We start from the raw sequence: 16744 nt of genomic DNA, 5'->3' as shown, positions 1-16744 counted from the left end.
AGGCAGAGTGGCTCCAAATTGGCAAAAGTTCTTTTTGCTCATGTGAGAACATGGATTCTTGTGAGAAGGGCTTGTTATCAGAATATTCTATGCTGTGACTGAATTTCTAGTCTGCCAGAACAGCCCATGGGAAAATAATTTTATTTTTCAATCAATCATTTGGAAGATTTATCCACACAACCCCAATATAGCTAAATGCTCCAACAGAGTGGATGCTGGCAAATATGTAGCTCAAAAAAAGTATGTGGTGGTCTATAGTTCCACTCAGAAGCAGGTAGGTTTGCATTTGTAAGCAGATCTACCTAAGAGCTCACACTTCAGGTATTATGTGACTCACCAGGTCCCAGGGGATTCTTATAAAATGAAATCAACCTCTGTGTGACATATCACAAAATACTTTTTTCACTAGAATAAAGCCCCACCTGCTTGCCAAGGTGGGGAGCCAGTCAACACAGAGGTAAGTGACAAGCCCAGAAATGTGGTCAGCGAATGATGAAGAATTTTAGACAGTGCCAGTGCACCAGTCAGTGAAACACACTGTGATCGGGCAGAAGAAAAGGAGTGCCCAGTGTGCCAAGATGTTGATGCAAACGACTGGGGCTGCTGCAGGGCCTCGACAACTGTACATCTGGTCAGCTCAGACTCTGCTAAGAGTCAAAACAGAAGTGTTTACATTAAAGTGCCTTGTCTAGCACGTTTCCATTATGCAGGGCCCTCTTCAGTTTAGACTTCCTCCAAGCAGACAGAAAGGAAAAGAAGACTGAAAAAAAAAATTGTTTTTGTACTTCTTGGCATAATTAAGCATCACTGGATGAAAAAAAAATGTAGTTTAAAAGATAATGTATAAACCATACCACATTATATTTGTCAATTAAAAATAATCAAAATGTCACTCTGTAACCTTTAGTTAAACATTTTTTTCCTAAATCACTTCTCTTGTTTGGGCTCATAGAAGAGCTATTTGTACTCCCACCTGAGAAACGTTTTGCAGCTTGTGTGTTCATGCTCAAAAAATTCGAAACCAGAAATAATTTTGATGCGAGCTCTAGCATTTCCTTTATCTTGATTATGTTGATATTTCACTGAAGAAAAAGGGAACTTGATTTACTAGAGCTGAGTATGATTACTTCTTACTTGGTATATGCAGGAATTTTTTTTTCCATTATAGACACATTCTGTTCTTCAGTGTTTTAAGAATGTCTTCTAACTTACATCTCAATAATATTATGAGGATAGATTAAATTAAATGCTATATGTTAATTATGTCTTGATCCCTGAAGAAAAAAGTTGGAATGAGATGCTTCAAATTATGATTGTTATTTTTACCTGGCCTTATAAGATTTGATATTGTGGATAGTTGATGCTAGATGTTGTGCAGCTTATGTTTACCATTTATACAACAGAAATGTATTTTAAAACTCTGCTCATCTTTTAAGTTATATGAACCCAATTTTATTTATGAGTTCCACATTGAACTAAGTATGCTACCCAATAAAAGAAGAGCATGGCTATTGTCAAGGCCATACTTACATAGCAATAAAAAGACCAATGAGTACACGTGTACTTTTACATATTCTCAGGCTGAAAACTCAAAGTCCTCAAATGTCAATGTTCTAACATTAAAAAAAAATCATTATTTACTTATTCTCTCTCTCTCTTTCTTAAAAAACAAAAAACAACAACCCTACCAGTCCAGAATCCAAATGCTCAAATAGCCCATTTGTTAAACATTTTGTTGCTAAAATATCCACATAATAAGTTGCTACTTTTTTTTTCGGGATTCTGTATTCAGTCTTACTTAGCTATAAGTAGTATTCGTTAAGGCAAATTACAGTTGTTTTCTGGTGAGTCTTTGGCTTATTTTGTTATAATAATACCATATTATGAGCAGTCAAAAATTCTTTTCATATTTTTAAAGAAGAAAATAAAATACTTCCCCAAACAGGCTATGAATTACTGGTAGATTGAAAAAAAAAGAAAAAAGAAATGTTTCTTGCTCTGTTAAGATGAGATCAATCTTACTGTCTTTGCTCTCTGTTTGCCCCTTGTTCAGCTCGATACCTGGAAGTTCTCAATAACAATAAATGATATGATGGCATGTGTTTCAGTGAATGCATTAGCAGTAATCCTCTTTTTCTTTTTTTTTTTAATTCCAGATTCCCAGGAAGGCAATTACAAGTCAGAAGTCAACAGCAAACCCAGGAAGGAAAGGACAGCTTTTACCAAAGAGCAAATCAGAGAACTTGAAGCAGAATTTGCCCATCATAATTATTTGACCAGACTGAGGCGATATGAGATAGCTGTGAATCTAGATCTTACTGAAAGACAGGTAATGCTGGACATTGTCATCACATGAGCTTTTTAATTGCTTTGGGTCAACAATCTTTTGCCTTTTTTGAAATACTTAGATCTTTGATTCTTAAATGCCAATTTGGAAGACTGGTGTACTATTCCATGATGAAGATTTTGTTCAGAAAAATGACAAAATCAAAGAAAATAAAATGTTATTTTTTTAAAAAAATTATGTAGTTTAGAAAGAATCCTTTATTCTGTTATGATAGCCTTCCTTATTTTTTTATTTAAATATATTAGTTATTTTACATAATGATGGCATATGGTAAGGGATTTTTGTATGCTTATATTTAAAAATCTTCTTATTTGGAATATAAAAGTTAGTAACCCCACGTTAGTTTCCTGTACTGCTTAGGATAGCGCATGCATGTTGCATTGACTTATTAACCCTCGAATCTCAATGTTTTAACTTTAAAATTTTTTTCATTATTTGTTTATTCTTTCTAAAAACTCTACCAGTGCAGTATCCCAAATACTCACTCACTGGCCCAATCTGACTCTCTGGAGTCTCAATATGTGGTGTCCCTGGTCACCACAGGAGGTAAGGAAGAGTGGAAGTTCATGCACTGACCTCTGAATGTTTTCACCTGGAAGTGACCCATGTCACTTCCATTTACACTCTAACGTTCAAGAATAGTTAAATGATACAGCCTTGGTAGAGAATGGAAGGCCGGGGCACATAGAACATTGGTAATTATTTCTGTCTCATTATTCAAAATATATTTGTAATGGTACTGGTGTCACTAATTCAAAATTCTGGTACCCACTTGAAGAACACTTTTAAATTATTAATGATCTGTGGACTTCAATTAAAAAGGCATAAATAATATTTTTAATTAAATTACTCTTTAGGTTCTTTTTTGGATTTTTGTGTTTTTCTGTTCTTTTTTGTGCTTTTGTTCCTTATTTTTTTGCATCAATGCTCACAGAGTACTTCTTGTACTGATTCTGATTCGTGCTGAAAGAATCTAGCCTACTGTTGGTGAACAGTTACTCATCTTTACAAAAACATTCTTGAAAGGAAATGCAAACATCTTTAGGGACAGTGTGATTATGATTGGCACTCAGGGTTAGAATTTCATTTCCTCTTTCACTGTACATACCTCCTCCAGGGGTCCCACTGGAACCAAGGAAATAGCAATAGGGTGTGGACAAATGAATACATAGTTTATGAGAGCAAGTTATTTTATCCAATTTCTTAAATCATCTTCTTTCTGTGAATTTTCAAATTTCAGCTTTGGTAGGTTATTTCTGGATAGTGGAAATATACAGAGGGACACTTTTATGTGGTTTTATTTATTGGCAGCTTATATTTTATTAAATATTTTGACTGGTACCTAAGTTATGGAACATATTTCCTTCCGTTGAATTTCACATACAAAGTTCCTTCTATAATTGTAGAGCATTTGGCACACTGGAAAGCAGGATCCAAAATCTACATCATCAGACTCTTTTTATTTCTACTTATTTATTTTTTAACTGGTAACAGGAAAATAAAGGGGAGGCTGGTTTACACATTAATGCCCTTTTGTAAGTCAGTGAACTCCAGGAAGCATAACCATGTTTTATAGAATATAAGAAGGAAATAAGAAACTAGAATTTACTTTCAATTTACAGAAACAACAAATGTGGTATGTGCTGTTAGCCAAGAGCAAAGTCAAGATTTTGTGTTTACTATTCCAAGATGTTTTATGGTTATCTTCCATCATTTGGTCACAGAACAGAAGTTTTGCTTTTGTTTAAGAATAATTTCTTTTTTAGAAGCAGTTCTATAAATCTGGCTTGAGGATTTGAAGGTATTTTGGACAGTTCTTCTTCTTAATTGACTTGACATGTTTGGGAAAGTTATAAGCAAAAATGGTATATGCATACCCAATTTTAATCAGTTTTTTACTTAAAATAATAATTTGTTTTAATATTATGTCAGTTAGCCTTAGTTTTATGACCAACCACCCCAAACATTAGTGGCTTCAAACAATAACCAACATTGAGTTTGCTCAGAATTCTGGAGTGAGAGTTTTGGTTGGACTTGTCAGAATTTCACAGATCTCTCATGGAGCTGCATGCAACTGTCAGTTACTAAAAGCTGTTTGGGCCTCTGTTTGGACTGCTGGTCTCTTTTGCATATGGTTTTGTCTTCAAATACGCTGGCCTGGTATTCTTCAGTGGATAGTAGGAATATCCCTAGGACCACTAAGAATGAAAACTCCAATATGAGGGGCTTTTTCAGTTTCTGTTCATATCATATTTACTAACGTACCATTGTTTAAAGCAAATCATCTCACATTAAGTGTCAATGTAGGAGTCACTAGAAACCATTCCTGAAATAATCTAACAGGCTACCAAGAAACAAAAAGTTGAGAAATAATTAAGTTCCAAAGGATTGAAAATTTGATATTGTGCAGAAGATAATTTTTAATTTCGTAAGTTTGCATTTGCAGTTTTACACATTAATGTGAAAAGATGATTTACACATATGAAATCTAAACTCCTAATCAAGATTAAGTCTTTAGAGGATCAGTGTGGATTGATAAGAAAAAAAACTAAATTTTAATGAAAAATAATCTGAATGAAAATCCAAGATTTGCCACTAGAAACTGTGCATTCTCAGAGAAGTGACAATCTCCTTGAGGCACAGAATTAAAACTAAAATTTCCTGTTCTTTTCTCTACTCAGATTTATATGTCACGATGGATATGAAAAAAAAAATTAACATAAACATGAAAACAGAACTATCACCCAGAGGGGAAATAAGTTTGCTATGCAAGACATGTTGAATTAATTCATTTGTAATACAAATATTTGTTGAGCTGGTGCTAGAAGTAAAATTCAGTCAAAATAAGCTAGAGAAGAAAACACTAGAATGCACAGAAGAGACAACAAATTGAACAAGCAGTAACAATTAGGATGAGTGCTGAATGTCACCAAAGAGGGCTGACTGGAAAAATATTCCTTATTATGTCAAATGTTAGTTTTACTAACATATTATTCCATATTTCTGTGTTCATAAAGTAATTTAAATTAGAATCTTAAAGCTTTATTTTTATTTTCTGGGCTATATATTGCTGTGCTGAGCTTATCTAAAAATATATGGTGTGCTTCAACCATCAATATTGCTGTTTTAAGTATTCTATTTTTAGCAGACAAAAAATAAAAGTTGTACATATTAATGGGGAACCATGTAATATTTGATGCATTTATTTATCATTTATCTATCTATTTATTTATTTATTTATCACTTATTTATAGTGAAAACTTACAAATTTTTCTTCTAGCTTTTTGAAATGTACATTACATAACTGTAGTGTACAGTCACCATACTGTGCAACTACTGAATATAAAGTATCTTGCTTGTATATAATTGTATCTCTAATTTTGCTGTTCTTGAACATTCAAAGGCAAATTCCTCCAAAATGCCAGGTGTTTAACCCAGTGAAATATCTTCTTTTTGTTTTTTGGAGGTTGGGCTTCTAAAGTTATAGTAATTGAATTATAAAATAAATTGTCTTAAATATATCTTCTTTAAATTGGGATACAGCTTGTCTTACTCCATTGGGGCTACTTTAATAAAATGCTATAATATATAATGTATTGCATATAATATTATATTGTATATAATAGTATTATATATTATATCATAATATGATGATTATATCAATAATATTATAAATGTTATAATTGTTATGAATATTCTAATAATTTTATATAATATAATGATATAATTATTATGTAATATAATACTATAATTGTAATGTAATATAATATTATAATTATTATAAACATTGCAATTTTAATTATAGAATTATAATAACATGATTTTATAACAAAATAATTATATAAAGCATAATACTGGCTAACACACATTAGAAATTTTTAAAGCTCTAGAGGGTAGAAAGTCCAAGATTAAGAAAGGCACTTGCAGGTTCAGTGTCTGGTGAGGGACTGCTTCTGCATAGATGGTTCTCTTTTTATTCTAGCTTCACATGGTTCATGGGGCTAGATAGCTATCTGAAGTCTCCTTTATAAGGGTGATAATCCAGTAATAAGTGATCTTCTCTGAAGATCTAATCATCTTCCAAAGACTGTGTTCCTAATGCCATCACCTTGAAAGTTAGGATTTAAACATAGGAATTTTTGTGCAACAAACATCCAGACCATAAAACAGCTATTCCATTATTTTTATTTTGTTCTCATACCATAAATGTTTATCTGTGTAATCCATATCTTGGCCCCATATATTCCTTAAAAACAAGTTCATATGTGATTTCCACATGTTTTGACAATAAATCATTTTGCAAGATTTATTTTTCCACACCTTAAAATAATATGAAATTTAGTAAAGTAAATTAAATATATGCACCAAAAATATTAAATCTAATTTACATTGTTCAGTGTCTCTTAGTGTTGGTAGTATTCTTTAAAATATTTTTCTTGACTGATGGAACTTTCATGTTGAAATGAAGTGACAGAAGTCATATATATATATATATATATATATATATATATATATATATTTACACACACACACACACACACACATACATACCATGTAAAGGGGAAAAAACAACACATATTAAATCATCTAAATCTATGGAGAATGTTTCAGAGAAATAATTTTCTCCAGTATGAAAACTTACTTTATAACCTGAACTGGTTTTTAAAATACTTTCATGTAAAAGTTTTATGTGATTGCCTATAAAACATGTATTCCTACAAGCTATAAATTATTTGTAGCTACCCCTGATTCATTTATATCATGATCAGTACACCTGCCACACATTTTATGATAGACCACATTTATGTCATTATAAAGATATGCAATAATGATCAGGTTTTCTTTTATAAAAGTCATATACGTTAAAACCTTACATATCATTCAAACTTGAATTTTCCAATTCCCATCTGAAGAACAGTCATAAAATCTCATGAAGGAGTCAAATTCAGATTTGTGTCTTCCATAATGCAATGTCAGGGAGTCTATAATTCTTTTTTTATAATCTATAATTCTCTTTGAACATCATTTGGCCCAAAAAGAAGGAAAAGGGAGGGTTTTCCTAATTCCATGCTAGCAAATAGGTATAAAAGAAAATTATTTTATGTTAGATGAAAAGAGAGACCCTAAGAAAACGGTTAAATGTTTAATCATACAAAACTGTTTTGTTGTTTTATGGGTTAGGAATCACTCCAGTAGTCTGTTAGTTTCTACCATGCAGCCTCCACTTGACAACATATTCTCACATAGTCTTTACAATAAATGACAAATAATCGCTAATTGTCAGGGTAATTTAGAATGTTTTGCAGAGCCAGTCAATCTAAAAGGCCTCTTCTCACAAGTATTTTTAAGTTGGACAAACATTTTATTTTTTCTATCCAGAAAAATTTGGAGAAAGCTCCTGTTGGGTTTTTTAATATCTCATAGTGGGAAGAAGGAAGACAGCAGCTGCATGAGAGTACACATAGACTGGTAAAATGGACATTTTCATAGAGTTAAGGCTGCCAAATATAGAAGCAGTATGAGATTCTTCTACTTTATAAAACATTCTCACAGAGCTAATCAAAGGCACAATGTTGTAGATTTGTAAGCTATCTTAAATTACTGGAATAAACAGGCTGATTCAGGATACCTATTCCAAGATCAATGGGAAAATCCCACCTTGTTGGATAAGATTTCACTAGTAGAAATGAGAGACATCTTATTTTGTTTGTTACCCATAAATTGTTAAATGGCCTAATGCCAAAGATTTTCAAAATAGCCATTCATTTTTTGGATGTCTAGAGGAGATTTTTTTTTTTGGTGTGTGTGTGTGTGTGTGTGTGTGTGTGTGTGTGTATACCAAGTGTCTAGTAGTTTTTCCTTTTGCTCCAATGTTTTACATAGTCCTTCTTCTTCACAGGTTTATTTCTATACATTTATATGAATACACTGAGTCATTAATTTATTGTCTCCAAGACCAGACATATTGTTGATTCAAGTTAATCCAAGAATATCTGTGTAGTCAATGATTTAGAATAGTCGTTCCTTTCTTTACAGAAGTATTTAACAGTTACCTGGAGTATTATGAAGGTGTTTTCCTTGCTGAACTCATGGTGTTCCAGATATTTAGAAAGGTTAAATCTGATTTGACTCCAACTGGAGAAATGAGCTTAGCATAAGTTGGATGGGATAATAGTGGTGTAAAAGAAAGAGTCTTAGTTTGGGATGAGAGATACTTCTGATAATTCTGGTTTTTTGATAACTGATACATATCAATGTTATGGATGAACCCTAAGAGCAAAACTCAAAATTACCTTTGATTCAGAAAAAAAAGGATATATGAGAGGTAACTTTAAAAAGGTCAGTAATAAAGCAAAATCTACACAGAATTAATAAATGTTTCAACACTTTCCTAAATCAGAAATATTTTGTGTAAAAGACTAAGAAATAAGCAATTGATCCCTAGTCATTTACAAATTAAGTATGCATATTGGAAATAATATGGAAAAAAAACCTGAGTAAAATAATATCCTAAGTTATTGAACTGCACTTGAGAATATATAATCCATTTTCTTTTAAAATGTTATTGTTTTCCTCCTTGGATAAATGATATACATACAGAAAGCCATACACATATACATACAAATATATATACCTGTGTATACATACACAAGAATATATTTATATATAATATATATCTGTACATATGAACCTTTCAAATAAATAAGAAATAATCAACAATACTTTTCAAATAAAAGCTCATTTATTTGAAAAGCTCATATATACTGATATATAATATATATGTAAATATATTCTCACATACATATACACAGGTATGTATGTGTGTGTGTGTGTGTGTGTGTGTGTATATATATATATATATATATATATATATATATATATATATATACTTTCTATATGTCTGTCATCTATCCAAGGAGAAAATTTGTAAATGATTAGGGATCAGTGGATTATATATTGAGAAGCTAGTTTGAATTTTATGTTGCCTTTAATTTTAACAAGATTTTTCCTATTATCTTCACAAGTATTTAGAGAAGTACATGCAAATGTTCCGTGACATATATAAAATAATAAATCCAGGTCTAAAAGAACTGGCAATTTCTGGAGACTTGGCAGTAAAATACTTTCTATCAATCTTCATTCTCCATATCCCTATGACTCCACATAAAAAAACTCAGAAGTATGTTTAATTTAGAATTGATTTTGAACTTTTAATTCCTTTATCAGTTTTAATTTTTATTTTTGTAGTTGTAATTTTGTATTTTTGTATATATGCAATTATTTATTTGATTTGTGACTTTTTCCTGGCTTTCAAAATTATTGACTATTTTTGAGAATCAGTGTGTATGAATATGATAGCAATAATTGTCTTTATAAATTTGTTTAGTAATTCAAATATAGAAGAAAAATGTCTACTTGATATTTTCACTCAATTTGCTAGTTATTTACTTATGATATACTTAGGTAAGCAATATTTCACTTGCACTAATTGAAAGATGTATAAAAAGTAAGGTTAGGAGTAATGAAATTACACTGTTATTTGATATTAATGAAATAGGCCCTGTGAGTTGAATTTCATCAACTATGACAGAAAGAGTAATAATTATTAGCATTTTCTATTAATCCTCTAACAATTTTTGTTCATCATGTGAATGATACTTTAGATTCATTTTTGGAAAAAAGAATGAGCTCCATAATATTAACATGTAATAGTGTCCACATAAGACTTAAAATTAATATGGAGAATTCCATTTGTGGCCTCCCCCAAAAGAGTTTCCATTCAATAAATGACTTTTCTATAGCTAATGTGTACTGTTTGTTTAAAACATGAGAAATAGTTAAGCAACTCAGTGAGACCCTGTCTCTAAAATAAAATACCAAATAGGGTTGGGGATGTGGCTCAGTGGTGGATTGCCCCTGAGTTCAATCCGCATACCCTCCCCACCCCATCCCCTACAAAACACTCAAAATACCAAAATTTTACTATTCACTAAATTAGTAAGCCTGTTCATAAGAACTATAAATAGAGAAAAAAGAGGCTTCAGAACTGAAATTTATAGAGGCAGGAAAATGCTGTCATCCATGTTGTGCTATAATGGAGGACAATGGTGAGATGCATCACTACAATCAGGAATTCACCGTGCAGCATGAAAATTGTCCTAACTCCCCTCCCCATCCCATCCCCAACACATACCAACATGCACACCAACACATTCCAACCAAGTGTACTGCTGTAGAAACAGCAGAGTTCACTAGGAGCTCCAACATGCTTCTTGGAAGTAGCTGAAGAATTTCTTCTAATCAGATATAAATCTATTCAGATAGACAGGGCAGAGGCTTTCTTTACCTAATTTCTTGTACTTAACATAAAGCATTCGTGATTCTAATTTCTCAATTCCACTACTGACTTTGCCACCGAATTATCTGGGAGGGTCTTTCTTGTGCCTATTTAGAGTGGGTTTACTAGATAACTGCCATGAACAAATTTAATCACCGAGGATGTAATCATTAAATCCAAAAATTTTGTTTAATTATTCTTTGCATGTTTTCACATCTTAAAGATGTGAATAAATATTTGTTAGACAGTGTCTACAATATTTCAAGATAAAAATGGAAACAGTTGGAATATTAAATCTACGAATTCCAGATGTTTGGAAACAGCTGGATATGTCACTGAAATTTTCAGTTTTCATCCAGATGTTTGGTGTTATGTCTATTTGTTCTTTCAAAAGACAGACATTTATGGTATTACATAAATATGGCTTAGAGTATTATATAGGTAGAAATTCCTAAAAACCTATTTTCCTCTGGATAACTTAGTAAATTGTGTGATAGTACAGTTTTATATTTAATTATTGTTTTTGTGATATATTTTGAAACCTAAGAAAACAGGTATAAATTTATATATACAAAGCTGTAATATAAGTGACTAAATCAGTTAAATAAAGATCTAAATCAATAGTTCACCAATGGCAACAATAATACTCCTTTACCATATTTTTGGAGAGACAAAAATATTATTTCTGAATTCTCTCATCATTCAAGCAAATTAATAACAGAAAAATTCTTTTGGCTGCCTTCTTCTGTAAAAAGAGTCAGGATAGGATTAAATATTTTTGTACTTAATTAAAAAGAAGTTTGATCACACAGGCATAGTAAACACTAAATAGTTTGTTGACTATAGGAGAAATGAGACATAATAAAAAGATGTTCTGGAAATTAAAGTCTGGAATTGTACACTTTAAGTATTAGCTATCATGACAATATGCTATTATACCTTTTAGTTATTTTTGTTATGAAGATTTTGTTGAAAAATTATATGCCCACAGAGCTATAATAGAATATAAGGTTTGGTTCATACTGCCATGATTTCATAAAAAAAAAAAAAAACATTTCTCATTACTCAGATCTTGGGATAAAGGCTTTAATTTAACCATCCTATATGACAAAATACAATTTATATGGGACCTTACATTAGATCCATGCTTGAAAAAAGAAATATTATTAAAAATACCCTTATGTATCTTGTAAGTTCTAGAATAGTTGTATAACAAAAGATACAATTGACTTGAAGCACAAATAAAACAATCATAGTTCACAAAATTCATGTATCATGATCAAAGATTTCAATTTTGAGTTTCAATTATATAAAATACTTAGTTGTATATGAAATATTTGATAATAATTTCCCAGCACCTAGTGTTCTACCCTGGTTACTAGGGTAGAGAAATTCAAGCAAATTAATAACAGATTAATAACATCCTGTGAGCTCAGAAGGCCACAGGATGCCAAGAACTTCAACGGCATGCGATTCCCAGAGAAAAGGAATCCCTTGCTATAATTATGTGGCAACAGCAGTGTGGGGCACGGAGAGGAGTGGTAGAGCTCTCTGCCGTGTCCTGGAGCCCTGGGAGAATCTCCTAACAAGATGTGCCAATGACACCAATTACAATAGCAGCAGTTCAAGAATATTATGTAAAATCTGGAGCTACCCATTATACATCTCAGTATATACCTAATGCCTCCTATACAACCAGCTAAGTACCTGTTATGAAGTTTCCCTTTTCTTAACAGTATGAATTCCTTAAGGGCAGGATTATGTTTTATTGATTTATGCACTCATTCTCTGTCCCCTCTCATCTTTGGTTTAACTTAGTGCCAGTTATTGTATATTCAGTAATACTTTTAAATGTATGAATGAATAAATAATGACCAACTCATCCAAAAGATATGAGATTATTTTCACTCTACATAATTTTATAAATTGAGATTGTTATATGAAATGTAAATTTTAATAGAAAGCATTAGAATACTTAATTTTAAAAAATGAAATGTAAAGTACCTGGAAATTATGCTTTTGTCCATTTTAAAAACAAGAACACACACACACACAAAAAAACTTTTTAAAACAATTTCAGCCAATGAAGCAGGATTCATGAAGTGATACTAAATTAAAGTATAACATTTTTATCTATAAATCTAATGTGGTATTATTATAAAGTCTCTTTATTTATAAATATACTGTGCTATTATTCTAGAAGCATATTGATTTATATTTTGGATTACTTTTATTGCTAACACTACATTGCTAATATGGAAATATGGGTTTTTTTTTTCAAAAAAAGAAAATTTCCTTGCCTATTTTAGTTCACCTCATTATTTTATAACATATTGGATAATAAATCTGGGTGCCATGACTTCTAGAGATCTTCACCTTTCCTTCCATTTCTGGAAGATGAGTCTATTATGGTTGCTGCTGTTTTTGTCCCATTACTAACTTCATGGAGTTCCAATATCCAATATATAATCTCACCCTTAAAGAAAATAGTATAAGGAATTAGAATTAAGATGTATCATCAAATGCTTTCACCTGCACATATATGTCCATATATATGTATATATTAACATATTTACATGTGCATATCTATGTGTGTATAAATGTATATATAAACATCTCTCTGTATATGTGTGTGTGTGTGTATGTATATATATCTATCTCATGGAAAACTATGAAATCTTCTCTCAGTCTATTTTTGTTTTTAAAAGTACAATTCCACATGGTAGACAGAAAACACAAAGTAGACCAAGGTATTTCTAAAATCAATACCACACTCTTACACTTTCTCATTTAAACTTGCACATTTTATACTGGTATTACAGAATTACTATACTCTTTCTCCTAGAAAAGGAAATAAGTGCAGAATTTTAAGAGATCTGTTCCTCTTATTCTGCAAAGATTATTTTGACTGACTGTTCAACTTTTGGTGACAGTGATGATGATGGCAATGACTTATGTGTTTCTTCCATCTGGAATTGTTGATGGAGAAAATCTCCCTACCGAGAATCTTGAAGGGCTCATTATTCCAGTATTACAAATATGAAAATTGAGGCAGAGAGAAGTATAATTTTCTCAAATTCACACAAAAACTCAGAAGTGAGGCCAAAAGTAGGACCCAGCTCATGTGGAACAGATCTAACGCAACATGCAATGTCAAGCTTGCAAAGGTAATTAAACTGAGTAGTATAATTACCTAAATTATAGCACAGGAAAATTCAGTGTCATATTTACAAACCTAATTATATCAAGTATGAGAATTACCTGAATGATAGTAATCATATGGATGGAGGTCACATACTTTATATGCTTTATTTAAAAAAAACTAAATATTTTAAAAATAGAAGTTTGAAATATAGCAGGATCCAAAGTGGGGAAAAAGCCCCAGAATCTGGAACAAAAGAAGTCTCTAGGTTATATCTTGGTATGACATTTTCCATCTGCATAATCTTAGGCAAGTCATTTAACCTTTGTCTCAACTTCCTCATCTGTAAAATAAAAATAATGCTGTATTATATAGAAAAGTAGTAGAAATAATGCAACTATCAGTACAGGTATGCCACCTATACCCAAGTAGGGATAAATAAAAGGCAACTACTGAGACTTTTGGTTAGGTGTAGTAATCATACGTGAACACTCACCAACCATTTGTTTTAGTTTTTGTGATACTAAGGATTGAACTCAGGATCTTGCACACATCAGGCAAGTGAGTTACTACTGAGGTGTACCATCAAGTCCTTCCATCAGTTAGCTTTTAATCAATCTGTCTTACTGTTTTTTTCTTATCCATTGTTGTCAAATTGATTCATATATGTATGGGAAATACATAAGACATTCTTTCAATTATGGCCCCAAAGGAAACCAACAAAAGTCCAGACTGAGAAATATCTCAGTTCAATATTTCATCCAAATAACACTTCTAATGGCATAGAAAGGCCTTTCAGACAGCTTCTTTGTAGTCCCCCAAGCATGTTTTAAACTGACTTAGGAATTGACACATAGATGGCAAGGCAAAGAAGTACTTGGGAAGGTGGGGAAACTTTGACTATAGGACAAATACAGAAATTCTTTAGAAAATCAATCTTGTTGTATGAGCTTTCATGATAGAGTTCTTTCTCATTTATTTATATCTTTATTATGTATATTGAAAAATATGAAGTACAGTTATTGGCACATTCTGAGAGTTTAAGAAATATTACTGTGGCCTTGCAACTTGATTGAATTCAATGTTGAATCATTTTTATCACTACTATTTTATGGAGGTCTGGTATAGACCTTTGAAACACTGTTTTTTGCATCAATGCCAAAAAAGAGAACAACGTGCCATTTTAACTCTCTTTATGTTGTTTCCTTTCCTGCTTCAAGGTGAAAGTGTGGTTCCAGAACAGGAGAATGAAGTGGAAGAGGGTAAAAGGAGGACAACAAGGAGCTGCAGCTCGAGAAAAGGAACTGGTGAACGTGAAAAAAGGAACACTTCTCCCGTCAGAGCTTTCAGGAATTGGTGCGGCAACCCTCCAGCAGACAGGGGACTCGCTAGCAAATGAAGACAGTCATGACAGTGATCACAGCTCAGAGCACGCACACTTATGATCCACATAGAGAGGACCAGCTCCATTCTCAGGAAAGAAATGTTGTGATGGCAAGCCTTACCCAAACATCGTTTACACAGAGAGGACTATGGCAGTGGTGTTTAATATTAAGTTCAGGCATCGCAAGTTTGTTTCATGATTTATAGAGAGTTTACACTAAGGGCCACTTATTGAGGATGCCTCCACAGTGAAGATGGAGAAGGTGGACTTGCTTTGAATATTGCAGATATGTTTGGTCGTCATATGTATGACAGTGAGCAGGTGTGGGTTTGCTTTTGCTTGCACTGAAAAGTAAATTGCTATCAAGAGCAAACTATGAGACATTTTTATTCAAGATGCCTGGAGAGTGAAGATCTGAAGATGAACTTGCTTTGAACATTCCAAATGTACAAGGTCATTTTTTTTGTGACAGTGGGCAGGTATTTGCTTTTGCTTGCACTGATAATTAAATTGCTATCAAGAAAAATCATGACGTATTTTATCCTGAACAGCCACAGTGCCTGAAATCACCAAGTGGATAAAACATGTATTTTAACTCTGTATATATTACCCTTAAATCATTTTCCTGTCTTCACTAATTTTAGCAATGCATTCATATTAGCTGATGAAAATAGCCACTCACATTGAAAACCAGAACCAGCTTCTTGTATGTTTTATACATTTTGTCATTCAGAGACAATCAGTATATGCTTACTTGTGTTCAAGTAGAAAAAAATATGGTAGAGTCTGATAGGACATATTCTTGTACCACAGACAAAACAAATCTTATGTTGCATCTACTATCAACTGCTGCTAATACATTATTTTAAAACTTGCCTTGCTCCTCAACTCTTCCTATCTTATAGCTTGAAAAAATTGTAGGATCATAGGCAAATCAGTTACCTTGCAGTGGGAGCTTTGTATGGCAGACATTGTCTGATTTTATTTCTATACCATTTTAGTTGTTATTAATATGATTTAATGAATAAGGAAAAGTTTTCTTCTTGATTGGAAGTGGTGTTAAACATGATGAAAAACAAAATTCTGAATATCTTCAAATTTAATTCATAAAATATATTATTTTTTCATATGTGATGTATTCAAGCAGAACAACTTTGTATTTTGTAAAAAAAAAAAAAGTGTTTAATAAATGATCCTTTGTAAATAATGTTGGCCTCCCTACTGTGATTTCTTGAATATTTAGAAATTTTCACTTCAATGTCTAAGAAAGACTCAAATTCATCTATCAAGTAAACTCACATGATCAAAATTAATGTCATTTACATTTTTCATTTCTGGATATTTTTATTATGATGGGAAAAATTAATTTTGGATAATCAAAAAACATCTAAGAATAGGCATATTTAATAAGAGATTTCCCTAATTTAAGGAAATAAAATTCTTTATGTTTTTGAATTGAAAAGTAGAAGAACAAGTGAAAATTAGCACAATGAAGTAAATAGTTATATTTTAATAGTTTCATATAATAAATTT

The 16744-nt window shown here is 31.7% G+C and overlaps 1 protein-coding gene across 1 annotated transcript in view; it reads left to right on the top strand.

Annotated features, from left to right (window-relative positions):
- Nucleotides 1-16374, top strand: part of Meox2 (mesenchyme homeobox 2) — a 64849-nt gene extending 48475 nt beyond the window's left edge. Inside the window, exons 2-3 of the mRNA XM_026408314.2 lie at nucleotides 2157-2329; nucleotides 15048-16374. Coding sequence (XP_026264099.1) covers nucleotides 2157-2329; nucleotides 15048-15272 — 398 coding nt within the window. The 3' untranslated portion in view covers nucleotides 15273-16374. The remainder of the gene's footprint in view (nucleotides 1-2156; nucleotides 2330-15047) is intronic.
- Nucleotides 16375-16744: the final 370 nt, after the last annotated feature.

This window comes from Urocitellus parryii, chromosome 3 (genome assembly GCF_045843805.1).
Source record: "Urocitellus parryii isolate mUroPar1 chromosome 3, mUroPar1.hap1, whole genome shotgun sequence".
Lineage (NCBI taxonomy): Eukaryota > Metazoa > Chordata > Mammalia > Rodentia > Sciuridae > Urocitellus > Urocitellus parryii.
Note: the sequence above shows the minus strand (reverse complement) of the source record. Positions and strands in the feature narration are given on the sequence as shown.